General features: G+C 40.1%; 1 protein-coding gene across 1 annotated transcript in view; it reads right to left on the bottom strand.

The window, feature by feature from the left end:
• Positions 1 to 17,222, bottom strand: part of map3k10 (mitogen-activated protein kinase kinase kinase 10) — a 32,870-nt gene extending 15,648 nt beyond the window's left edge. The window contains exon 1 of the mRNA XM_053321037.1: positions 15,861 to 17,222. Within this exon, the coding sequence (XP_053177012.1) occupies positions 15,861 to 16,866 (1,006 nt within the window). The 5' untranslated portion in view covers positions 16,867 to 17,222. The remainder of the gene's footprint in view (positions 1 to 15,860) is intronic.
• Between the last annotated feature and the right edge of the window lie 7,237 nt (positions 17,223 to 24,459).

Raw genomic sequence — 24,459 nt, forward strand, 5'->3', positions numbered from 1 at the left:
ATACGTCAAACACAAAGATCAACATGTTTGTGTTCAGCTGGCAGCACAGAAACCTGAAGTGTAGTGATACACAAATAACACCCGCGAGGGCGTGGGAAGCATCACAGCATATTTTATCACAGTGGGGGAAAAAAACGTCCTCAAGGACACTGTGGCTTTTATAAAACGCAACGCCAGTGCTGTTAGAAATGTTATCTCAAAATAGAGTCCATATAAAGAAGAATGACACACTCCCTGTTTACAATGAAGTTTACCATAGTAACAAGCATTATGAGACTTATCACAAGGCTATATTATGGATTAAACACACATATTCCTTCATTAATTATGTGATAAATGTACCTTTAATATGCTACCTGTTCAAATGTTTAACTTTTCCAGTCTTCATTTGAGAAAGACAAACAGAGGTGAATCATGTCTTATTATGTGCTTATTAAGTGTGGATGTTCATTATCCAAGGAGTCAATAACCTGTGTGATACTTACAGGGACTTACTGTGTAAATGTAAAGTAGCAGCTCTAAATGGCTGTGCATGCTCAATGTAAAAAAAGAAAAAAGACAAAAGAATAAAAATGTAGTCTTAAGTTTCTCTTTAGCCATCACAGTCATGTAAAATAGTAGTGTTTATCAAGCTAACAAGCTCACTGTGATGATGTTAAGCAGGTAATGTATGTACAACATCTTAGTTTGCATTTAAGCATGCTAACATGTGCTAATTAGCATAAACTACACCTGAGGCTGATGGGGATGTGATTAGTATTGCAGTTATTTGGTCATAAACCAAAATACTTCAACAAAAACATTTGACCTAGTTCAAAATTCAGAGCTTTTTACAATTACAACTGTGTACAAATTAAAATGTATCTTGAGAGGACCATAACATACTTTTTACACAGCAGAAATTTGTATTTGACTTTGAAGGAAAAGCAACAGTGCAGCTATTAACATTAACAATGAGTCATGACAGTGTGACAATGAGTCAGGCTGCACAAAATTCATTTGTTCATTTCTTCATTTCCATTATTTACACCTGTGGTTTCCTCACTGTGACATGGTTTTGATGTCTTCTAAAAAAAAGGCAAGATTTTTCACCCCGGACCAAAATAAACCTGACAGATTGTCCAAAGTGCCAAAAAAAATCAATATGAAATGATGCCACTGTACAACATTTGTTAATGGTATTGTAAAGTGAACTTGTGCTTGTTATAGTAGTGACGTCTCTGATGAAGTGATGAAAACGTCAATGCAAACAACATCCTGGAGCCTGTCTCACAAAGCATGATTACATTTAATGGTTGACTGCAGAGTAAAATCTTGACTTGTGATAATGAACTATACAAATACAACTGACTTGACTTGATCATCTGTTAAAAACCCCTCTGGACATGGCCAGAGTCAAACTTTAGAGCAACATTAGAGCCGTACACAGCAGCTGATTAAGTATTGATTTAACCTTTAAACTCCGTTCTTTACTCCATCCTCGGACCTTGACCCCAGCTGAGTGTTGAGTCACTGTTTAAACACTGATAGAAAAGTAACAGTGAAGCTTTAACCAGACTAATGATCCTCCAGAGTGGTTAGTCAGTGCATTAAGCACAGGTGACACATTAGCCTACAGCCCCGCTCTCACAACCACAGAGGAATGCAATCAAAGGCTGCTGATGTTTTAGGTCTTCTGAGTGATGGCATTTCTGACACAGCCACTTACATCAAAGTTTATTACACCTTAAACAAGCAGTGCAGTTATGTTTGGTATGTGGTTTTGTCCTTAAAGCTCAAAACTTTCTTACAGAAGAGAACAAGCTGCAACACTGATACGGCACTGGGTGGGGATGGTGAATGCAAGCACCAATTAAAGGCAGAGGAATTCATTTCTTTTTCATGAAATAGTAATTAGTAAGTAATCAAAACAGAGTTCCATATGTTCAATATCTTTTTTTTACATCCAAACTTATATTGTTTTTCTTTAAAATGTGCACATTTGTGTGTTGTTGTTTTTCTTAACAACTTCTGTGTTCTTTATGGCCCCCCTCTCTCTCCCATGTTTCCTGTCTGTCTACTGCTCAATAAAAAGGTGTCTATGCCGAAAAAATATTTAAAAAAAAAAAGAAACGCTGTGTTAGATTTGTTGTCCGCCTCATACACAGAGTATAGTGTTTCGATAAAATAGCTGATGAAACTTTTTTCTTTTATTTCTTTTTGGTAAACTACAACAAAGATAAAAACATGTAGCAAACACATTGTTCAGTTTTTTGTAGTTGATTATTTGGAGCATTTTATGAAACTACAAAAGCACTACAAAATAATGTAGCCTATCTGAATGTTAACTCATCCAGCCATTGTCTATGTGTGGTGCCTCGCCTTAAATAAACAGTTCCATGTGAGTGCAGCCAATCAGCTGGGTGTGGTCGTCTGAGCTGTCAGATGAGAGATTTGGACTTCTGATCAGCTGATCTGAGAGCTGCAGGTGGTGTAGCTTGTCAGAGCTTTAAACTACTTTCAGTTTTTCCAGGGCTGCTTTGTTTCCTGTTTCTACTTTCATTTTTGTGGTTAGAATTCGGTCAGACTGAAAACTGTATTTGCATTTTCACACTCTCCACAGGTGTGTGTGTTTAAGAGGTTTTTGGTTGAACTATAAAAAATGTTTTCTATTATTTGAGTCCTGCATTTTATCTGGTGAATAAATAAAGTGGTGAAACTGAAATAAACCAAAGTCTGTCTGTGACCACTTAACAGTAAGTGCACAAAAAACGATTAATCTAAAACCAGCTCAGAACATTAAGCTAGTCTTTTACTGAGATTATATTCATGTTGGTCAACAGTAACAGGTCAATTCCACATTTCATTCTTATGTCAGTCTTCTTAACCAGGTATCAACCAAAACAGAGGACCCTGGACAGATACAGTAAAACTTAAAGTGTGTTTGTTGGCCAGAAGCTGATGATGGAGACTCCCTGAACATATATAACGAGTGCTTGTTTCTGAGAGACGAGGAACTTCACAAATGCAAATCTTCTGCGTATGACCTCAACAGCTGACTGTAAACCGTTAGCATGAGCAGAGAGGGACACACAACCCAGCTAGACCAGTTTACTTTTGTCGCTTGTGTTATTCTGGCAGAGGCTCAATTCAGAGTGCTGTGTCATTAACTTGTTGTTATGGTAACAAGGGCAGAGGTCACAGGCTATGACTATAATGCTGGGAAAGAAGAAGCGGCGTCTCACAGACGAACATTCTCATCAGAAACCTTTTATCTTTTTTTTTTTTTTTTTTTTTTTAACTTTTCTCATTTTCAGTTTAAATTCAGTAGATTCCTTATTGAGCATAAGAGCAACTACAAAATATTCAAGAATTAAACCATAAAGCTTTCACACACACTTACAGATGTTTTCACTGATGTTGCCTGTTAATATTTCTCCCTCACACCACTGTTAGTTTTATCACATCTTTAAGGTACATGACATGTCGTTTCCTGTTTCGGTGCAGATTCATAGGTCAGAGTGTGTTTCATCAACATTAATAGTACATCTTCACACTACTATAGCTACATTGCTAATACTAAATACATCGCTCTCACACTGTTTATACTTCATGATCAGAACACCATGTCATTTCTCAAGGACAACTTATACCTTTACCTTTCTTATTAGTATATTGAGTTACACACAGTGTTGTCACTTAATTCACAGCAGCTACACCTGACCACATATGTAATCAGCCTTCAGCCAGGCATTAAAAACAGTGTGCAGAGCCTTTTAAAGTTTGGTTGTCACTTCGGATATGCTGTAATGCTGATATGAAATTTCGGAGAACCTGACAGTGCTGCATTTTTCATGTGAACATTTACATCCATAACAAATTCAAATTGATTGCTGATATTACAGTTCTGCCAGCTGGTGTGTTAAATATATGATGCTCAGTGAAAGCCGCAGACACAGAAAGAAACAGATCAGACTGATTATCTCACATCACATCTCACAGTCACATATTTTCATATCACAAATATACAGGTATGTTTTTGGCAGGAATTGTGCTTCTTTCCATCTGCCTCCTCCTCTCCTTCATACAGGAGCAGGTGTAGCCGGCAGGGTGGAACAGCTGTTGCCGTGGCGCCAAGTAAGAGAATCAGGTCCAACATTCCAGCAAACCCCCCCACCAACAAAACAACAGACTCCTCTGACCCCTCCCTCTAACGCTCCCTAGCTCCCAACAGCTCCACACTTTCCTCCACCTCCTCGTCCCTCTGCACACACTCAGAGCGGCTGGTGTGCTGGTCCCAGCTGTGCGTCTCTGCTGGTGTGTAGAGGCACACGCAGAGAGACAAATACAGCAACTTGACTGACATGGCAGCGAGCCGACGGCACATCAACACAGACGAGATGGGGGCCTGTGGGATGCTGATCAGCCAGCCCCCTGCCCCGCAGGCCCCAGAGTCTCTGTCTCTGTTTCTACTTTGGCAAAGATCAGAGCCTTGCCAAAAAAAAGTAACCACCACCCCACCACTCTACTGCCTTATAGCTGTCTCTTCATCTTTGCATCCTCACTTCACCGCCCCCATCATCATCATCATCATCATCGCCCCCCTGCCCTGGTGCCACTGTCTGACTGTCTGCTGTTGCAGCTGTCGCCAGCCTGGCTGCAATCACAGCACACCGGGGAGAAGAAATGGAAGAAGAGATGCAGCACGAGGGTGGAGGGAGTCAAAAAACAGAGAGTAACTGAGAGGTAGATTGTGTGTATATAATGAGGGAGGTGGTGGTGGTGGTGAGGAGGAGGAGGGAGGGAGGGTAAGAAGATGAGGAGGCCAAACTGGCTGGCGGTTTGAGGATGAGGAATGGGGGAGGGGAGACAGAAGATGAGAGAGGGGGGAAAGAGGCAAGAAAATGACAAGAAGGAGGAGAGCTGCAGAAATGAGGGCAAGAGAAGAGAGAGTGAGATTTTGGGAAGAAGCAGCTGAAAAAATGGACGAAGAGGGTAAGAAAAAGACAAGAAACAAGAGTGAGATGGGGCAGGAAAGGGACGGGCTCATAGCAGAAAGAAGGAAATAATGAGAGGATGAAAAGATGCAAGCCTCCAGAGGTAAAGAGAGATGACTGGAGGGAGAGCTTTTGTCATTTTTCTGGCAGCACATACCAGATGCCTTTGTATCTCAATAGGTCTCTCCATTTTTCTTTGGCTTTCGCACATCTCCTCTCTTGTCTCTCAAGAGATTTCAGTCAGAGGGCATAACGCATTTCTCCAAACACAAAGAAAATCTGCCTTCCAATTTTTTACCATTCAAATCCCACCATAATTTAAATATTAATCTACTTTTCAGAATACAGTCTGTACAGTACAAACACAGATAGTAGATTTTAGAGAACAATACTTCTAAAACTGCAGTCATTCAAACTAATCTGAAATTTAAAAACCACAACAGAGTGGTACAGATGTTGCTTTAATGTGTCTCCTCTGCTGCATTTAAAGCATCTTAGTACTTAAACAAAACTAAATTAAGGCGAAAAACTGACACACAACAGAGCGAGATGTGCAGTGAATCACTGGGTGTCTTTGCATCCCCCCTACTTTGATATGGAGGTTGTAGTGAGTATGCTCCCATGTCATCGATACCTCAGCTTGGCTCCTCTTGTACCACCACAGGCCACATTGGGGCTCTAATCCTGAGCCGCACTGTGGCACAGTTTCACCCTGCAGCCATTCACTTTGTCTCCACACAAACGCAGCTGCCAGATACGTGTGACCAGGCAGCCTCTCTCTCAGAAGAGATGGAGGTATTAAATGAGGCGGCTTTCTCCTGGCGCTTTCTGTGTCGAGTGTGTGTGTGTGTGTGCGGTGTGAAAAAGAGAGTACTTACAGTGTGGGAATTTAGATTCAAGCTTTCGTTTGACAAATTGCACTGAGCCTGAGTTTTTATCTACACTAAACAGATTCAAGAAAAAAAAAGTACAGCACTTAAGTTGTATAAAAAAGAGAATAAACACCTAAAGTCTTGAACATTTTGGATGGCATGGACTTAGAGTTAGAGCACAAGGTGTAATAATAAGGATAATAACTGACAGTTGACAGCCATATGGTTTTTCTTTCTTTATTCATTTAACATGTATGAGTTGACGGTGGACCTGAGCTCTCAGCGGGTTGTGTATTACACCGCCACCAAGAACAACATGTTAACATGTCAAGTGAATGTAAACTGTGAATAAAACATTATTGTCCCTCAGCTCTATACACGCTAAACATGCAGTCCACTATCTCACTGAAGTGCCCTCGATTTGACTTCACTATAAAAGAGGGGACCTTTGGCTCGGGGGATACCCAGCGCCTTCTCTGCTTGGCCCGACTCCCCACTCTCGGTGCCAGGCTGCTGACACACAACAATGACCCCTCTAACAGCAGTCAACAGCCACTAAACATACAACCGCTACTATAAGTGTGAGAGTCATTACTGTGTTTATCACTGACTGCTGAAACATACAACTTTCTCTCTGTGTACATTTCAGACTGCGGTGATAGGAAACACAAAGTCACGTTTAGAAATTAGTGATACTAAGTGAGAAAATAACAAGAAACAAATCTGTTGTTACTGTTGTTCTCTAGTTACTCTGCATGACTTTTGGATGACCTTTTGTACCGTTGCTTCTCAGACACTCCATGTGACTGAAGAGCGGAGGTGAACCTGATGATAAGAAAGAAAAAAGCCATAAAATAATCTCTGGGCAAGTTTCACAGAAGATATTGAGATAAACTACAAGCTATACTGCACTGGTATAAAGTATGTGTCTGATTTAAATTATGTGAGTGTGTATGCATGTGTGTACAGATACTGTTTCAAGACCGAAATATGACAAAGTACATTCAATAGTAACAAACAGCTAAACAAACATGAATGGTTCATTTCTGGCTAAAACTGCTACTCAGCTGCATAAGGTACAACAACATACAGCATGAGGATGTGTGTCAGTATGTTTGGCAGGTCCACAGGGAGTCTGAGCTGCAATACAGTAAAAGACAGCAGGGAGTCATCAGGGTTTACTGGCTCCAAATCAACTGTTTATTGACCAGTGGAGAAAATAATTGTGATGTGTGTTGTATGTGTGTGCGTTTGTGTGTGTGTGTGTGCGTTTGTGTGTGTGTGTGTGTGTGTGTGTGTGTGTGTGTGTATGTATGCATAAGCATGTGTATTCATTTGTACTCGTGGGCCGTTAACTGGTGTCACTGTTTGGTTTCGCCGTGTCACTGAAGCCTCAGTCTCACTGAGACAGACTGAAACTCAGCAGCGTTCCCTTCTGTCAGCGAGGCGATACAAACATCTGTTAACAGTGTGGCTGTGTTCACACGGTGCCAGAGCACTGAGCACAGTCCAAAGTCCCTCTAACAATCCACATTCTGGTACTCCGACACTGGTGGAAGCCTTCATGGACTTGGCTTGTGGTGAAGCACTGTAAATGTTCCCACCCGCCTCTTCACTCCATTGTACACAGAGCATTGTATTCTGCTCTTATCATCGCAAAATATCTCTCAGGTTGTCTCCGCACTGGTGCAGCTGTCAGAGCAGCATGATGACCATCTGATTCTCGAGATACTTGGAAAGTCAACTTATTATAGTTGCACTGCATAGAGAAACTGTATCTTAACATGACAGGAGGTGTTTGTGTTGGGAATTGTGACCTTATCAAACAAATCAGATTTCAGCCAAATATGACCACAGTTTTCTGTTCCATTTTCTGTGGTGAGTGTTGATGTATTAAGATACTGCTGATGTATTTTGTCATGAAGGCAGTGGTGGGCGTGTGGTGTGAAATCAGAAGTGTTGACAGTGACATTTTCTTTTAGCTACAGCTGCAACGATTAGTCAATTAATCAATTAGCAGATCAACAGAAAATTCATCGGCAACTGTGTTGATAAAATAATCACGTCATTTTTAAGCAAAAATGTAAAATATTTTCTGCTTTCCTTAGATGTGACCGTTCAATGTTTATCTTTGTCCTACATGACAGTAAAGCGAATATCTTTGGGTCTTTGAGTGTTGGTTGACCAAAAGGAGACATTTAAAGTCAGAACCTTGCATGTAGCATTTTTCACTTGAGATAATAATCATCAGATTAATTGATGATGAAAATTATTGTTAGGTACAGCCCTAACGTTAGCCCTACTGTTAGCTAACGTTACCAAAGATTTACTTCTTTTTTCCCCTTAAACCATTGATTTAGAGACTTTCTGCACTATTTGTCAGGAGGTTTTGAGACATTTCATGGATAAAATTAATTTTATTACATGTCATATGACTGCAATGTTAGCAGTTTGATTCCAGCTACCAACCTCTGTAGCATGTTATATTCCTCTCTCTCTAACCGTGTTTCCTCTGTCTCTACACCTTTGTCTGTCAAATAACAGCAACATCAATCACTCACATTTTTTGAAAACATTGATGAAGCTGTTGTTGATTAGATGTATGCACTGCAACAACACAAATACATTTTGCACAAACCTAAGAAGATGTTGATGTATGAATGTCTACGCTAGTTAAAAACTGAACATATGTGTACTTTCTTCTTCATGTTTACTAACTTAGAATTAGAGGACTTATCTTAACCAGTTTATCACTGAGAGCTTACAGACTTTAAATTAACATCACTGGTATTAGATCTATACTCAGTATCATCTTGGATCATTGTTCCCCTCATTTGAATAAAAAAAGTCTGAATAGATACTGCAGAAACAAGAAGAATACAAAATCTACTAATCACTAAGAACATCAATGATAAGTGTTTGATAAAAGCGTATTTTGGGGTAAATTAGCTCCAGGCAGAGCACAAATGAGGACAAAAACTGAAAAACCCAACAAATCATTTCTGTGGTCACTCTTTATAACTGCAGTACAGAAATTACTGTTATTTGTTTCAGTGCATTTACAGAATCTCTGAGGGTAATTAATGCACATAAACTGACTTGATGTACAGCACATAAAGATTTGGAAAAGGCATGTAAGCTTCCTCTCCTGTTGTTATTGTCATCACACTGTGAATGTGGATTTATTATAATGGTCAGTTTGTTAACTATTACAAACCCTGCATGTGTTGGTCTTCACATGGCTGCAGTTCTTATATAATTTGTAGATTTGACTTGAACTTGAAGTGTATTGGTATAATGAGCCATACAGTCAGACACAGATAGTGAAAAACTGTAGCCTACAGTCCATCAAGACTGCTAGCCTTAATCTGTAGCCAGCTCACTAAGAGAAAGAATGGTTTGACCTCCTCACAAACTGGCCGTATACTTCTCCCTATTCCTCCCCCCATCCATCTCTCCCATCCCTTTCCCATCCGAGCCTCCAGGGGTTTCACCAGAGCCGCTGCTCTTCTACCCATGCTGCCTTGCTTCCATCCTTCTCTCTGCTCTGTCGTTCATGGCCTACAGTCGCTGCTTGCTGCCTCTATCTCCCATCCTTCGCCCACCATCCCCCCTGCAGTGACTCCTGCCATTGTGAGCCCTGCTCTCACTCTGTCTTGGGCTGCTGTGTGAGAATGGGGTCATTGTTGCTCTGTTACAGCGTGTGTGTGTGTGTGTGTGTGTGTGTGTGTGTGTGTGTACGTGTGTGATAGGGAGAGTTCTCTGCCCTAGCGCCAGCATGTCCTGCTGTCCGACCTCCATACGCAGACAGGCCTACATACTCACTGCACATGCATCAAGCTTACTAAGCTTCCAGATATGCAAGATAACAAGATAAAACACAAATTAAAACTAACACCTTTCATGTAATCTTTCTGTTATCTAAGAGTTTCGTTTCCAGTGGGGATGTGTGGGGGGCATATCTCTCTACCCTTATACACTGTTTGTTTCATTTATTCAAAACTCTCTTACAAAACTGTGTCCTCTGACTGTCCACATGTCAAAATCCAGATAAAACGCATATGAGAGATGATAAAATGTTCAAAAGTATGTCCATGTTGCCTACAGTATTTAAAATATGCAATATGTTAGCAAGGAGTGCTTTACTGATAATTTCACCCTGGCTTTTGCCTCTCAGGTAAACATCCTAACCATCTTTGTGGTAGCCTAAAGAAGAGGATCTATAAACATCACTCAAGTCTAAAAGTAGAGAAACAATGTCTGCATGTTTTTCAGGGGAAACATTTTTTAATCTAAATTAGGTTTACTTTTGATATTGTGTAATTAATAATATTCTCCTTAACATCATACCAGATCATAAACTGGATACCAATCAAAGATAAGGCAGTAAAGGACAAAGCAAAAGTAAATATGCAACCAAGCTATTCGTAAAACCATCCCTAAGTTTGTGGTCAAAGTCCTTATAGATTCTGCTAGCTAGTTTCAAACGACTTATTTTTATATTTAACAGTAATTCAGCCTATAGATTTGAATTACATAGCACCATTAAAACTTCAGGAATGTTGTCGCTATAGTAGTCATAGTAGCATCAAAAGCTAACGTAACATAACCAGGATCAAATTATGTATTTAATTTAAATTCAAATCCTTTGTAAACACAGGTATGACTTTGTTTTGCTTATATATACATACATGGACAAATATATGTGCTTCACAGTTAGTACAAGTCTGTATAGAGTGAAACCCATTACAGTACATAATGTTATTGCTCTTTGAATTATCAGATGTGTCAACCATAAATCTAAATGGGTAATATATTAGCAAGCATGAGTTTTCCAGCTTTTTCAGTAGCTTCTAGTAGCTTGTAGATGTATGCTGTCCTTTATAATTGAATGATATGTACATAACATGTAACCTACAGTGGCTGCAAAACTTGCAAAAACACAAAAGGCCTTCTCTATATAGCCAGTGTTTGGTTTGTCCATTCTTGCCCACTGTAGAAACACAGCAGTGCAACATGGTGGCTTACGTGGAAGAAGACCCGCTCCCTCTGTATATAAAAGGGCTCATTCTAAACTGGACAAAAACATTGATTCTTATTTTCATGGGATTATAGAATGATTAAAGCATACTTGTGAATATTATAATCCATTCCTACCAAATCCATTCAACCACTAAATCTTACACACTGGTTCTTTAAGTAATGATTTTTTTTAAAAATCATAATATCTGAAACTTAACTTACAGCCTTGTATTAACAGGCAGATGATGAAAACAATGCCTGCAAAAGCTGTATCCATACATATCATAGTTTCATATCAGTCAAATTCAGTCCCCGAAATACTTGAACACCTCAAGCTAAAAGACTAGTGTGATATCAGTCTCTGCCTCTCTATTTGTGCCCAGAATCCTCCTATTGCTAGCTCGCACTAGTCCAGTTAGTCACAGTCTCGCCCTCCACCACTCTGTCTCTCTGAGGGATTAGCAGCCGGCACTGGCCACCACTCTAATCCTTTCCTCATCAGACTCACTCTTATATTCTCACACACACAGCCAGACGCAGGCTTTTCCATGACAGGGACTATATGCCATATCTCGCCTTGTTAATCTGTTAAGTAGCTATTACAGCACTTATGTGCAGTGCCGTTGATGTTGTGGTTTAGGGCTGCACCTAATGATTATTTTCATTATCTATTAATCTGTTGATTATTTTTCGATTAATCTATTAGTCATTTGGTCCCTAACGTGCCAGTAACTGTCGATAACTGTTCCAAAAGCACAAGATGCAACATAAATGTCATGTTTTGTCCTGACACAACTGTCCACAACCTCAATATATTCAGTTTAGTATCATAGATGACTAAAGAAGTCAGAAAATACATGTGTGAAGCTGGAATTTGGACATTTTCTTTTTTGTAAAATGACGATTAATTGATTATCACAGTAGTTGGTGATAAATGTAATAGTTGATAAATACTAATCCACTAATTGTTGCAGCTCTGTCATGATTTCAGTTCAAATAAAGCTCAAAGAAATGATACTTTCAGTAATTTAATTTGTCTTTTCTTGCTTTGCAATTTAAACTCTATGAGCAAACAGCAATCCTGACAAGCCTGCTTCGAGACACGGGGCTCCAACTATTACGATGATTGTTGACTGTGTAAACATGGCTCCAATTTGAAGCTACAGTAGTCAAAATAGCAGATAATGTCAACCTCACTTTGTCTTTATCATGTGTGTCCATTAGCCTATGCATTCACAGTTATACAGCACATACACCTTCATCTGGGGCCATAAAACTTCTGTATATCCACATTCATTTGTTTCACACTTTTAATAAGCGTAGAGGCATCTTATCTAACAGGAGTTAGATAAACGCTCCTGGTATATAAATGTCCACAGTGACGCACAGTAAATCTATATGATATTTACAGTATAGGACAGGCTACGGATATATGCCCGGCGTGTGTTGCTGTAGTTAGCGACAGGTGATCAGTTCACCTGTATTGTCTTACTGTCACTGCAGCTAACTCACAGCCTTTATAGAACCATGACTCAGTCTGTTATACTGGTAGTGATAATTCATTTTTAATTGATAAAATAACAATGTATACTTACTAGCTTTTTCTGGTGTTTTAACTACATCTCACATCTAACACCAACAACAGTCTTTGTCTAAGTTAAGACTATATATGTAACTATAATAATATAATAATACTTATATGACAACTGAACAGACTCCATTTCAACTGAGTAAACTATAGCTAATATAATAATAATAATAATAATATAATATAATATAGTCCAAAATATGAATTCACACTTATTGACTCATACAGAATTATCTTTGGGTTTTAGTTAGGCTAGTTGGACAAAACAAGCTATTTGAATATGTCAACTTGGACTTTTTGTCAGGATGTTCAGACAAGACTAGATGATTATTAGATTAATCTGGGGAATAATTGGCAGATTAACCGATAATGACAACAATCATTAGTTGCAGCCCTATTCTCATATTGATATTATGTTAATACACTGTGTATTTAAGGTGATCAAGAGCACTCTAGGTCTTGCCATCCTTTCTACAAGCTTTAATCCAATCAAGGAAGCCTGGTGCCCTATGCTCTGTGAAACTAGAGGCTGATCCAGGATCAGAGTGACAGGTAAGGCATGACTACAGGGGCAATGACCTGCCAACCCACAAACATGCTGACATCACTCTAAGGAGGTCACGGTAATCAGATTATCCACGTTACATAGACTCACTCGCTCGTTCAACACTGTGGGCCCGACTGACAGCAACACTTAAGCAGGTTAAAACACAGAACACATGCACACAGGCACACCTTAAAAAACTTCAACTGAGGTGAGATAAATTTAGATAAAAAAGTGTCAGAGTGAGCCAAAAATAAAATGCCTGTGTTGTAAACATTTTTACAAGGCTTTAAAGATACATTCACTCGATCAGCAGTGTCACGTTTTGCCTTGAAGAATTCTTCAGAGAGCTGTGGGAGAATGAAGCGTCGGATTGTTTACTGAGCGCCGAGCCCGGCTGATGGAAGACAGAAGAGAGGCTCGGGGGCCTGAGCTGCTCTGTAACCGCACTGATGCCAAGTGGTCGGCAGTTTGAAGAGGACACCTGAGACCAGCGCACCTGGACAATGAGCTGAGGTGTAACCCTAAACTGAGATGAACCGCTGTTTATCCCCCACGCTCTCCTTCTCTTGTTCTTTCCCATCCGTCTCCTCTCTCGCTTCATACATCTCCACTCTCTCTGGACCCCAAGCTTATTTTCTCTATTCTCCCAACCCTCTTCTTTTGACTCTGCACCTCTCTCCTCTGTCCCTGTCTCACGTTCCTCCCATGCTTTTCCCGCTGGGCATTGCCAGGCTAATGCAAACATCCCTCAGTGTGAGTCATCTAGTCTAATCGCATACTTAACGATTAGCACCCACACATTTTCGGCAAGATTCATCATTCATGAGAGAGAGGGTCTAAGCCCTTACTGAGACATTCCTGCATTTCTTCAGTTGCTATTTTCACACAGACAATACACTAAATTAGGGGACTGACATTTTGCGCAGCAGCTGACAGCGGCTAGCAGCTGTATGACTCAGTGACACAGAAGCAGTGCCCGTGTCGCCATAGAAAGGCCTTACTGAGACATTCCTGCATTTCTTCAGTTGCTATTTTCACACAGACAATACACTAAATTAGGGGACTGACATTTTGCGCAGCAGCTGACAGCGGCTAGCAGCTGTATGACTCAGTGACACAGAAGCAGTGCCCGTGTCGCCATAGAAAGGCAGCGTTATGGTGTTGTTGCCAAGGCTCTGCTGTCCAATACGCATCTGATCCCCATCGTTGCTGTTGTGGAGCCACATGCGGAGGAGGGAGTGTGACAAGATGGGAACAGGGGACGTATGTATGAGCGTGAGAGTATGATGGAAAAGTAAGAGACTCAAGAAGTGAGGGATGGAAGATTAAGGAGACATTTCGGCAGATCAGCAGCGAGTTTGTTTAACCTACACTGTCTCCCTCATAAAAAGGCCTTTAGTCAGCATCCTGCACACTCCACCCATATTTGTGCACTCCATCCCCCATCAGTCATGTCACTTGGGATAAACGCACACAGTCTGACCTCCACGTACCCCCCCCCCCCCCCCCCCCACACACACACACACAAAAATGCACTTACATGCACGCTGTGTATTATTTCTTTGATGCACCAACAACTGCAACTGCGTCTTTAAACAGCAAGTAGCACAAAGGACCAAAAATAGCTCAGTGAGTTGCAGAGCAGAACTGCTCTCCTTGAGGAGGGGAGGAAAGAAGAGGAGGAGGAGGATGGAGAGCGAGAGGAGGTGCAGAGAGAGATGATAGGAAAAAGATGGCAGAAGGAGACCAGTTCTTCAAGACTTAGGCTCCCCTGCTGCGTCCAATTTCAAGTTTCTCATCCAATGTCAGTGCCTAATACCCCACACACTCGATAATCATGTTTCCACAATGACATACAACTTTATAACTGTTTTTACTTATTTACCCCTGTGGATTTAATATAGGTCAATCCATACTATAATAACTGTGACCACAGACTGAGCATGTAGACAACAAACATATCAATATTAGAAGTGGGACAAATAATCAACACAGAAACATATTGCAATATGCTCTTTTGCAACTGCTTATCAATATACTTTAAACTATTCAAATGTTTGCTGTTTTTATCGAACACATTGGTTTTTATGTTAAGTTCTTAAATAGTCTTGATATAGCTAAAAGGATAACATTATGTAAAGAAGATGACTGTGTTGAAATATATTATATATCACAAAATAATGTCAATATAATTGTTACTTTGGGCAACATGTCGAGACCATATTGATCGATTATTTCCATCCTGTGTCAGTACTACTGTGACAACAAAGTAGGGATAATATCAGTACACTTGATCTGTCTTCAATGCATTGTTCCTCTGTTTTGATCAGAAAATATACAACATACAGCAAGCCTCTACAGAATGGAGTCGAGCTAGAGCTGTGATTTTGTGTTTTTGATGTATTATTTTTGAGCTGCCTTGAAAGATTCTTGTGTTTGAAATGAACCTGTTGTTTGACCTCAGCAGTCCTCTCAGCTGTGAGTTATGATTCATAAAGAGGGGTAAGCTTGAAGGCTGTACTGAGCAAACTCAATTCACTGATGAAGGCCTAAAGGTGTGCCAGAAAGCTACAGAACATTTCCAGTAAGTGGATAAGATTTTTTTTTTTTTTTTTTTTTTGTCAGATGTAGGGAGGTGTTAGCAATAGTATATAAATGTTTCAGGCCTGACAAAATTCAAACGAGTGTCTGGTTGCTTCTTCTTTCTGTGTTTTGTTCTAGTTTCTCTTTTACATAGAAAATTGGTTTGGATATAATAAGATCTTCTACTCCTTTATGTGCTGCACCCCCAAATAATGTTCCTAATCAGTTATCATACATTCAGATGATAAATCACACTTGTTTGCAGTACTTACTATTGCTGGACTTTAGGTCTCTGTGGATGATGGGTACAAATGCCTGGTTGTGCAGGTAGTCCATCCCTGTAGCTATCTGGACAGCCCAGTTCACCAGAACCCGTGGGGGTACCTTCTTTCCAGCCAGGGCCCGATTCAGAGCCCCCCCTCTGGCGTACTCCATCACTAAGCACAGGTTGGGCTCCCGCAGGCAGACCCCACGGAGAGAGATTATATTGGGGTGCCGGAGCATCCAGAACAGCCTGGCCTCCTGCCGAACACTCTCTGCTGTGACGCTAATATCCTCATCAGGGTCTTGCCTGGCGGCCTTAACTGCTACTTCTTCTCGCCGCCACACTCCTTTGTACACTTTCCCAAACCCACCAGCTCCAATTACCTCCTCCAGGAGCAGTTCAGAGAAGTCTATCTCCACGGGGCAGTCACCCACCCCTCCTGCCACCAGCCCCCCTGCTGTCAGCTGCTGGTAGCTGGCAGCGTCCCCCTTTGTGACGTAGTTGCTTGGAAAGATACCCACCTTGTCCTGGATCTTGCCTGTCCACCAACCCTCATCCCCTGACACCTTGGAGTCTTTGGAGAGAACCTCGAGAAGGTCCCCGCGCCGCAGGGTTAACTCCTCATCTGCTGTAGCCTCATAGTCGAACACTGCTGTCCAGTAGGCGTTGGGGTTGGTGGCCCCACAGCGGTGGCCGGGGTGGGAGTCTGGGGAGCCAGAGGAGGAGATAGTAGAGGAGTTCCAGCTGCTGCCATTCTCCACTTGCACGATCGGGGCAGGACACATTGGCGGTGGAGGGGTCATATTTGGGGGCATGGACGAGGAGGAGGAGGTAGTAGAGGAGGGGGGCCCAGGGGGGATGAGGCAAGGGGGAGGCGGGGAGCAGCAGCCCCCACAGCTGGTGCAGGACAGGGGGGCTGCTGTGCTTCTCGCTCTGCCGTATGGGTTCATGGCAGCCTGACTGCTGTTTGACGCTGTAGGCCTGCCCTCAGTCAACTCAGGCACGAAATCCATACAGGGCCCATTGACTGAGAGGAGGTGTCCTCGACCACCAGTGAGGGGGAGAGGGGATCAGAGGATCAGAGAGCTGCAACTGCTCTCCCCCATCACATCTCGCTGTTGAAACTGTGCCAAATCCTGTCACTGGTTGCTGCTGTGCTGTTGCTACGCAGTGTGTAAGTAACATGTATTCCCAAAGGCAAGTTCATTCAGGGACAATGTACATTGGGTCAAACAATGACACTCAGCAGAGCAGATCCATGAGTTTATCCCCCAAAACCTAATTGATTGTTTCCACAGTTGTGTCTTTTCAAAAGGCTGCCACAGATTATAAATATGTGTCTAAGAAAAAGCAGGTGTGTGAAAATCCTTCAGAGAGACGCCTTCAGTATGATGAGTTCCCGCTCAGCGAGTGAGCTGATAAATTAAATTCAGACATTATTCCTCTCACTGATCTTTCAGTAGCTACATACAATTAATAAAACTTTTACATACTTAATATATTACCAATTTCAAACAATTATGCTGTCAAAACTGAGCAGCTAAATGTAACAAAAAATCTGTTCTCATTATGTCTCCACAGTTTTTAATCTTTTCCCCTCGTGAATAAAACATAACCAATATTGTAGTGAGTATCAACCCATTGAGCTCTGAAAGCTACAAGCACAGCAAAGCCTAAAACACTTAGAGCTGATGGTGATTGTCAAATTAATTTTAGTAGGGAATATGGACTAGCCTATATAGACTGCCAATAAGAAACACAGTCTGTGTTTGATCTGAGTGAAATCCTCTGAGCAGGGGTCCTCATTATTTCTCATCCAGCCCAATGTAGATGCACCTCCCCCGCCATCCATCTCCATGAATATGGGCTGTTTTCTCTCTATATTGTGTTGGGAGATATCCGTGGATATTTGCCCTACATCCCGACAAGCCGGTTCAGGCTAAATCCTACCATGCATGAGCCGGTTCAACATCCCTGAATAGCCTTTATCAAAAATGGCTCGTCCATTTTAAGACAGCTGGGGAATTGCAGAAACAAGCCGATGGCAGAGCGGCAGGTATTCAATACAGAGCTGTAAAGTGGCACCATGATCAGCATCCAGCCGAGTCTGAGCATAACAAACCCGCCTCCGTGTCTGTGCAGCGGCCTGGTTCAGTCGCCTCTGCTCGGCTACATTTGTGATGGTGACTAGTGGTCGGCTGGAGAAGAAACTCTTGCTCTGTGGACAGAGATATTGGATGCCAGCATTTACCATTATCCTGACTCCCTCTGAGCGCGCATGGTGTAGTTTTCAGGTGATCAATCAAAAATAGGAGGAGTGGACTTTTTTTTTTTTTAAATGTCCACGACTTCTTTAAGAAACACAGAAACCGATGAGGTGGGAAAAAAATATTGTCAGCGAAGGTTTGCGTGGAGGGATTGCAGCATTACAGTGTCTCTGATCCGACTGGACGAGATGAAATAAAGCGATGAAGAGCTCCACTTCGCTTCCATGTTTCCTTCTTCAACCATCTCAATAATTATTATAATAGTTACAGCCTAATAATAACAATAATAATAAGGTTATTTATGATCAGCGCAAAAAATGTTAAAAAATGTCCAGTCTCCGCTTGCGTCTTGCGCCCCAAACAGGCTAAACAGCTTTATTTAAATGCGTAAACAATTAACATTTACTATACCCTAACCTGGACACTGAGGGCAGCAACATCCACCGACATCGTCGCATGGGCGTGTGGTTGCATCCGAGTAAGAAGCACCATCAAGATCCGTAACCCAATTTAAAGACACATCCACAATCTCTCTAGTTGGTGCCGCTCAGCCAGCTGTCCGGATATCCATTGTATCCAAACAGGCTTTTTCTCCAAAACGACGTGACATTTGTAGCGCCGAGCTGTCAAGTCTGTGGGGCTGACTGTGCATCCAAATACACCGGTGTGCCGTCCACATACGTGGGAACAAGTGCCTGGCTTGTCACCGATCTACACATCACGGGGATGGTACAGGCATGCGGACTGACTCAGTGCTTATCCCCATCATGTGTGTATGTGGATCAGGCTGCAGCTCACCGTGCAGGACTGAGGGGAGGAAACCGCAGTCTGTGGAAGCGAGACGAGGCTATAGTGAGTGTGAGTGTACTGTTGCACTGTGGGTAATGTAGTTTTTCAGGGATCTCCCGCTGACCTACATCATTATGACAGCTTACATACTTAAATAACTCACCATTAGAGGCGGGTTTTACCAATAAGAGGCCCCAACTCAAAGGGCCCCAAACAGCTATAGATGTATTATGATGTTTAGATAGGAAAAATATTGAATTGTGTTACTATTCTATCTCATTGTACCCAAAAATAATTTACAAAAGCCCCCCTAATCACTTAAAAAATATGTAACTGTATACTTCAGAGGAAAACATTGTACTACTACATTTACCTGACAGATAAATGTTGCTGGTAATGCTGCAGATTCATATTTTACTCACAAAATATAACAAATGAAATATGGCACATCTGATGAAACTACCCTGCATTATGTAAGAATTAAAAGCTCCACCTTAAATACAAGTTAAGTACATTGTGCTAATAATGCCCCTCTTTCACTTCACTCCTCACTTTTAAATGAAAATTCAAATGCAGGACTTTTACAGTATATTACAACTCAGTATGATTAGTTTTATTTAAGAAAATATGAGTACTTCTTCTACCACTGTCAATATCCACATTCCCAGTTAGAGATAGGGTGAATAAAGCAGAACAGAGTTTGCCTGAGGATGTCCTTGCAAACAATATTATTATTATATAATTATATTGAAGAAAATCTTCTTAAGTTAATATACTCGACACTTGTCTCCTGTTGCATTAAGGAAGTAATCTCTATGGCAACACCAGTCTTACTTATAGTGATAATGTGATGTAATTCAATAAAGTATAATCTAATGCAATCATACATTAATTTTGATTTTAAAATCTTCTTCTTGTTATCCTGAAGTTCAGAGGTCAAAAGGTCAGCTGAAAACCAACAGTCTCAAAACTGGCATGGATTCATTGTGTTGCTTAAGGACAGCTCAGTAGAAAGGATGCATACTAACTGTGAGGCTTTAGCCAAGCTCATATAATTAAAGAAGAGTGAATCTATTATGTAAAGAAATTACTTTACTGATAGAAACTGACTTCCAAGACTACGATTAACACACACATACCTGGAAAAAAACATTAATTTGTTTGTAAAGTGAGCAATTAATAAAATATCTATTGTTTTCTTGTTATTGCTAAAGTGTAGCTACGCCACACGGCCACTCTCCTCTATGTTTTTGTACACATACAATAAAGCACAGACACAAAAAAGAAGAAGCTGGAGTGCAATTAAAACTAACACTATTAAAACGACAAGCTTAGTTGATTTCTGTAAAAACACAACATTTGTGTAACAATGTACAGTATGATAGCAGTATTTACTTCTCTTACTTTTTAAGTGATACTGACCCCTGGTGTCCAATGACTGAAACACAATGTCTACCAGTCATTTAGTGTCCTCTTCTTTTTTCTTTTTTTTAGATATTAAAGGAAAAACAACAGTCAGCTGCCCAAATCAACAATTAAATAGTTTTGTCTTGACATGATCATTGCTCCTGTTCATACTGACCATTAGAAGATCCCCTCATAATGCACTTAAGTGATGGGGGGCAAAATCAGCAGTCCTCGTTTTGTACACAAATGCATTTTTAAAGTTTATCTGAGGTTATATTGAAGTTTCAGCCATTTAAATTAATTAAATCAAGTAGATATATTTCAACATTATGGCCGAGACCCGCCATAGCTGCAAATAAAAGTAACGCTGCAAACAAAAACAAACGCTGCTGCACATAAAAAGAAACGCTGCTGCAAATAAAAAGAAACGCTGCAAATAAAAAGACACACCGCAGCAAACAAAAAAAAACGCTGCAAATAAAAACAAACGCCGCTGCAAATAAAAGAAACACCGCAGCAAACAAAAAAAAACAAAAAAAACACCGCAGCATATAATAAAAAAACGATGCAAATAAAAAAAGACACAACGGAACTGGATTACCGGGGACTGTTTTTGCCGAAACACCGGAAGAAGAAACAACAACAACAGGACTACGAATTGGAAAACGAACTAGAAAGTAAGTGAAAATGGTAGTGTTTGAGGGTGACTTGTCTGTTTCAGCCAACATGGGGATGAGGATCGGAACTGCAGACACTTAAAACACGCTGTTCCGCCTACGGGACGGGTCGTAGGTTGGGAGGTAGCCACAAGTCCTTCTGAATGTTTTAAACACCAACCCTTAAACATATATATTCATGCTGTACATTGTTAGAAAGCATAGGTTGCCCTGATTCATTCAAGACCACTCACGAATTATATTGGTTGCTCACAGCCGTAATAGTATTAGCGATTGGCTCGGCTAGCCACTCAGCTAAAGTAAAAACAGCTATAATCTCTACATACCTTCAAAGTCTTCCCTTTATCCACAACGATCATCTTATGACTCGGGACTTTCTTTACAGCTCGCCATGTATCCATTCTTGTGAAATATGAAATCCGTTTCCATAACATCGAAATACTTTCCTCAATATGTCCATGTATTTAGTCCAACACGTAACGTAATAACACAAATAACAAACCATATACGGTCCCTTTTACGTCTTTTCCTGACCTACACGTACAAGCAACAACTTCTTCCGGTGTTTCGGCAAAAACAGTCCCCGGTAATCCACTTCCGTTGTGTCTTTTTTTATTTGCATCGTTTTTTTTATTATATGCTGCGGTGTTTTTTTTTTGTTTGCTGCGGTGTTTCTTTTATTTGCAGCGGCGTTTGTTTTTATTTGCAGCGTTTTTTTTGTTTGCTGCGGTGTGTATTTTTATTTGCAGCGTTTCTTTTATATGCAGCAGCGTTTGTTTTTGTTTGCAGCGTTACTTTTATTTGCAGCTATGGCGGGTCTCGGCCACCGTACTTTTTAGTGTCAAAGTCCCTCTTTTGTTACTATGCTTTTGTTTGCTAAGTTCCACAGCTCAACACTGTCTAAGGAAACACAAGGAGGGAATTTGATGCTAGAAACACTGTAAATATGGCAGATGTCCACTTGATATGATATGATATAAGCCTCAGATAAGCGTCAGATACACTTTTGAATGCATTTTTGCACAAAATGACTGTGTGGACACACTGTGGATTTTGGCCCCTATCATAATGAATTTAATAGCCATTACAAACAGATGGAAAGATTACAGCGAGGAAAACCTATTTCGGTGTTCATATTTGCACCTGACTGTTGCTTTCTGACGTAATTGCAAATGATGTGAATATATTCATAGCTCTCTTCATCCAGATGGGACATAATATTTCAACAATCATTTGTCCCCATAGATTATATTTTAACCATAATATTATTTGTTTATTTTTTTAATTCAGGCTTGGGCAAACCTTTAAACCTTTAAAATAGTTATCAGATTTTCCTCAAGTCATCTGGTTCAGTGTATTGTTTATGGTTTGACAGTTTTTTAAATCGCTTATAGAGCTACAGGACATGTGATAGGTTAGGTTTTGGCCTGGTATTGAGGACAAGATGCTGATCTGAAGCTGGTTGTATTAGTTTATAATTGAAGTTAGTCCTGGCACGTTGGTCCTCCTTAGTCTCTCACTGCTTTACTGTTGACCAGGACCCCTGATGACAACATTTTCTGTATAATATGTCCACAGTTAAGGTCTTCAGCATAGTGTTCTAAAACAAACAAATTGTGCCTTTTACTCTTCCTGTGCAGGCTACAACACAACACGTTCAAATTTTAAAAGGATATCCATTCAGAAGCTCTCTTCAAAAAAATTACCCCACTGACATTTCAGATTTTCTATGACACTGTGCTCAACCCCAAATGGTGCAGTTGTCTCTTTAAATTACTTGTGCAACTGATGTTATTCAAATGTGAAAGAGGGAAAAGGTATTCATCTAACATTGTATCTAACTTTGTGAGTATTGGATCCATTGTATGTAATTTCATTTTATTTTTCAGGTAAGCTGTGGCTTATTTTTTCTCTTTCAAAAATGGTCTCTGCGCATGATTTCGACCTCATAGTTATTTGACAGAAATGGTAGTGTAGTACTACTATTATATTTTTAATGTCTTTTTTCATCTTTATCTTTTATTTTATTGTAATTACTTTTGACACTTTTGTTTTTCTGGGCTGTTCTGGAGGTATTTTAAGGATTTCAAGGGCTCAAGGCCATTTATTGTCATCTTACCACAGTTACATTTATACTTTTCAGTATCAAATGCTACCAATGAAGAATTAAAATTGCATTTTCTGGGTATTAAAACTTTAGAAGAATTCAGGCATCTACTGTGCAAGGTTGAATTTCTACAGGTATTTTAAAAAATTATAGTAGTGTTCATGAACATTGATTGTGCAAAAGATACACATAAATACATGTGGCTAATATTTTGCAATTCAGAAATACATAATAGAAAAATCATAAAAAAAGTTGATTTAAATAAAAATTATGAAACGCTGGGTTTAGGACTAAGATTGAGTCGTTCATGTTGATGTTATTTAACAATTAATACAACCTTTAAACATTTATTAAAGCTACTAGAAAATGTGACAAACTCTGATGTATCACAGGCTGAAGAGGATTGATTATGTTTAGCAACCACAAGGTTGTGCTATTCACTAATTTGTGAGTGGAGTATAATCAACATTAGAACCAGAATCATCTTAATTGGCCAAATATGTTTATGCACACAAGGAATTTGACTCAGGTTTTGTGATTCTCAGTGTACTTACACAAAATAACAACATGACAATCTTGAAATATACACAAACAATGACTGTATATTGTAAACGTCTGAACATGCAGCATGATAAATACGGAGAGTGCTTCTCTGGTGTAATTCCTGAATGGTCTACACACAGATGTTTATCGGTTTATTGGTTTATTTCTACATTTATAAAATAAAAGTCAGAGAAAATTGTAAATAATAATAAAACACATGTGCGGGTGAGGCAGAAACCCACTATGGGCTTATCTGAAAACCTCACCTATAAGAGATAACAGACAATAAGTAAAGTAAAATAAACATAAATACCATTCACCTAATTAATATTACATACAAACATTGTGAAATTAAATAATAAGTTAAAATGAAAGATAAATCTTACTTTATAAGAAATGATCTCCCTTATAAATCATGTCAGTATCCATGAAAACACCAGAACTTAGATTGTGGTGTGTTTAATGTGTAGACTAATAGTTGGAAACATTAGTTAGAAAATCAGAAACATAATCAAATGACTTTAATTACGTCATTGTAACAGTTACATTACTTATTACATTTTAACTAGGGCAACTAATAATGTGTAACCTATTACATTTCCAAAGCAACCTTCCCAACCCTGCTCCATACAATATTACAGTAACTTCCTGTGCCTTTAATACCCCTCCCCTACTAAAACACATTTGCATGTATTGATTATCATTGAAACCATGTCCACACACTGTACCAGGGGCGCAGTGCTGCCCCCTGTCTGTTACTATCAGTAGGTTGCGCCAACACCAGCCGCGCATGCGCAGTGAGTGTGCGGGGCGCAG

Source organism: Scomber japonicus, chromosome 6, assembly GCF_027409825.1.
Source record: "Scomber japonicus isolate fScoJap1 chromosome 6, fScoJap1.pri, whole genome shotgun sequence".
NCBI classification, from domain to species: domain Eukaryota; kingdom Metazoa; phylum Chordata; class Actinopteri; order Scombriformes; family Scombridae; genus Scomber; species Scomber japonicus.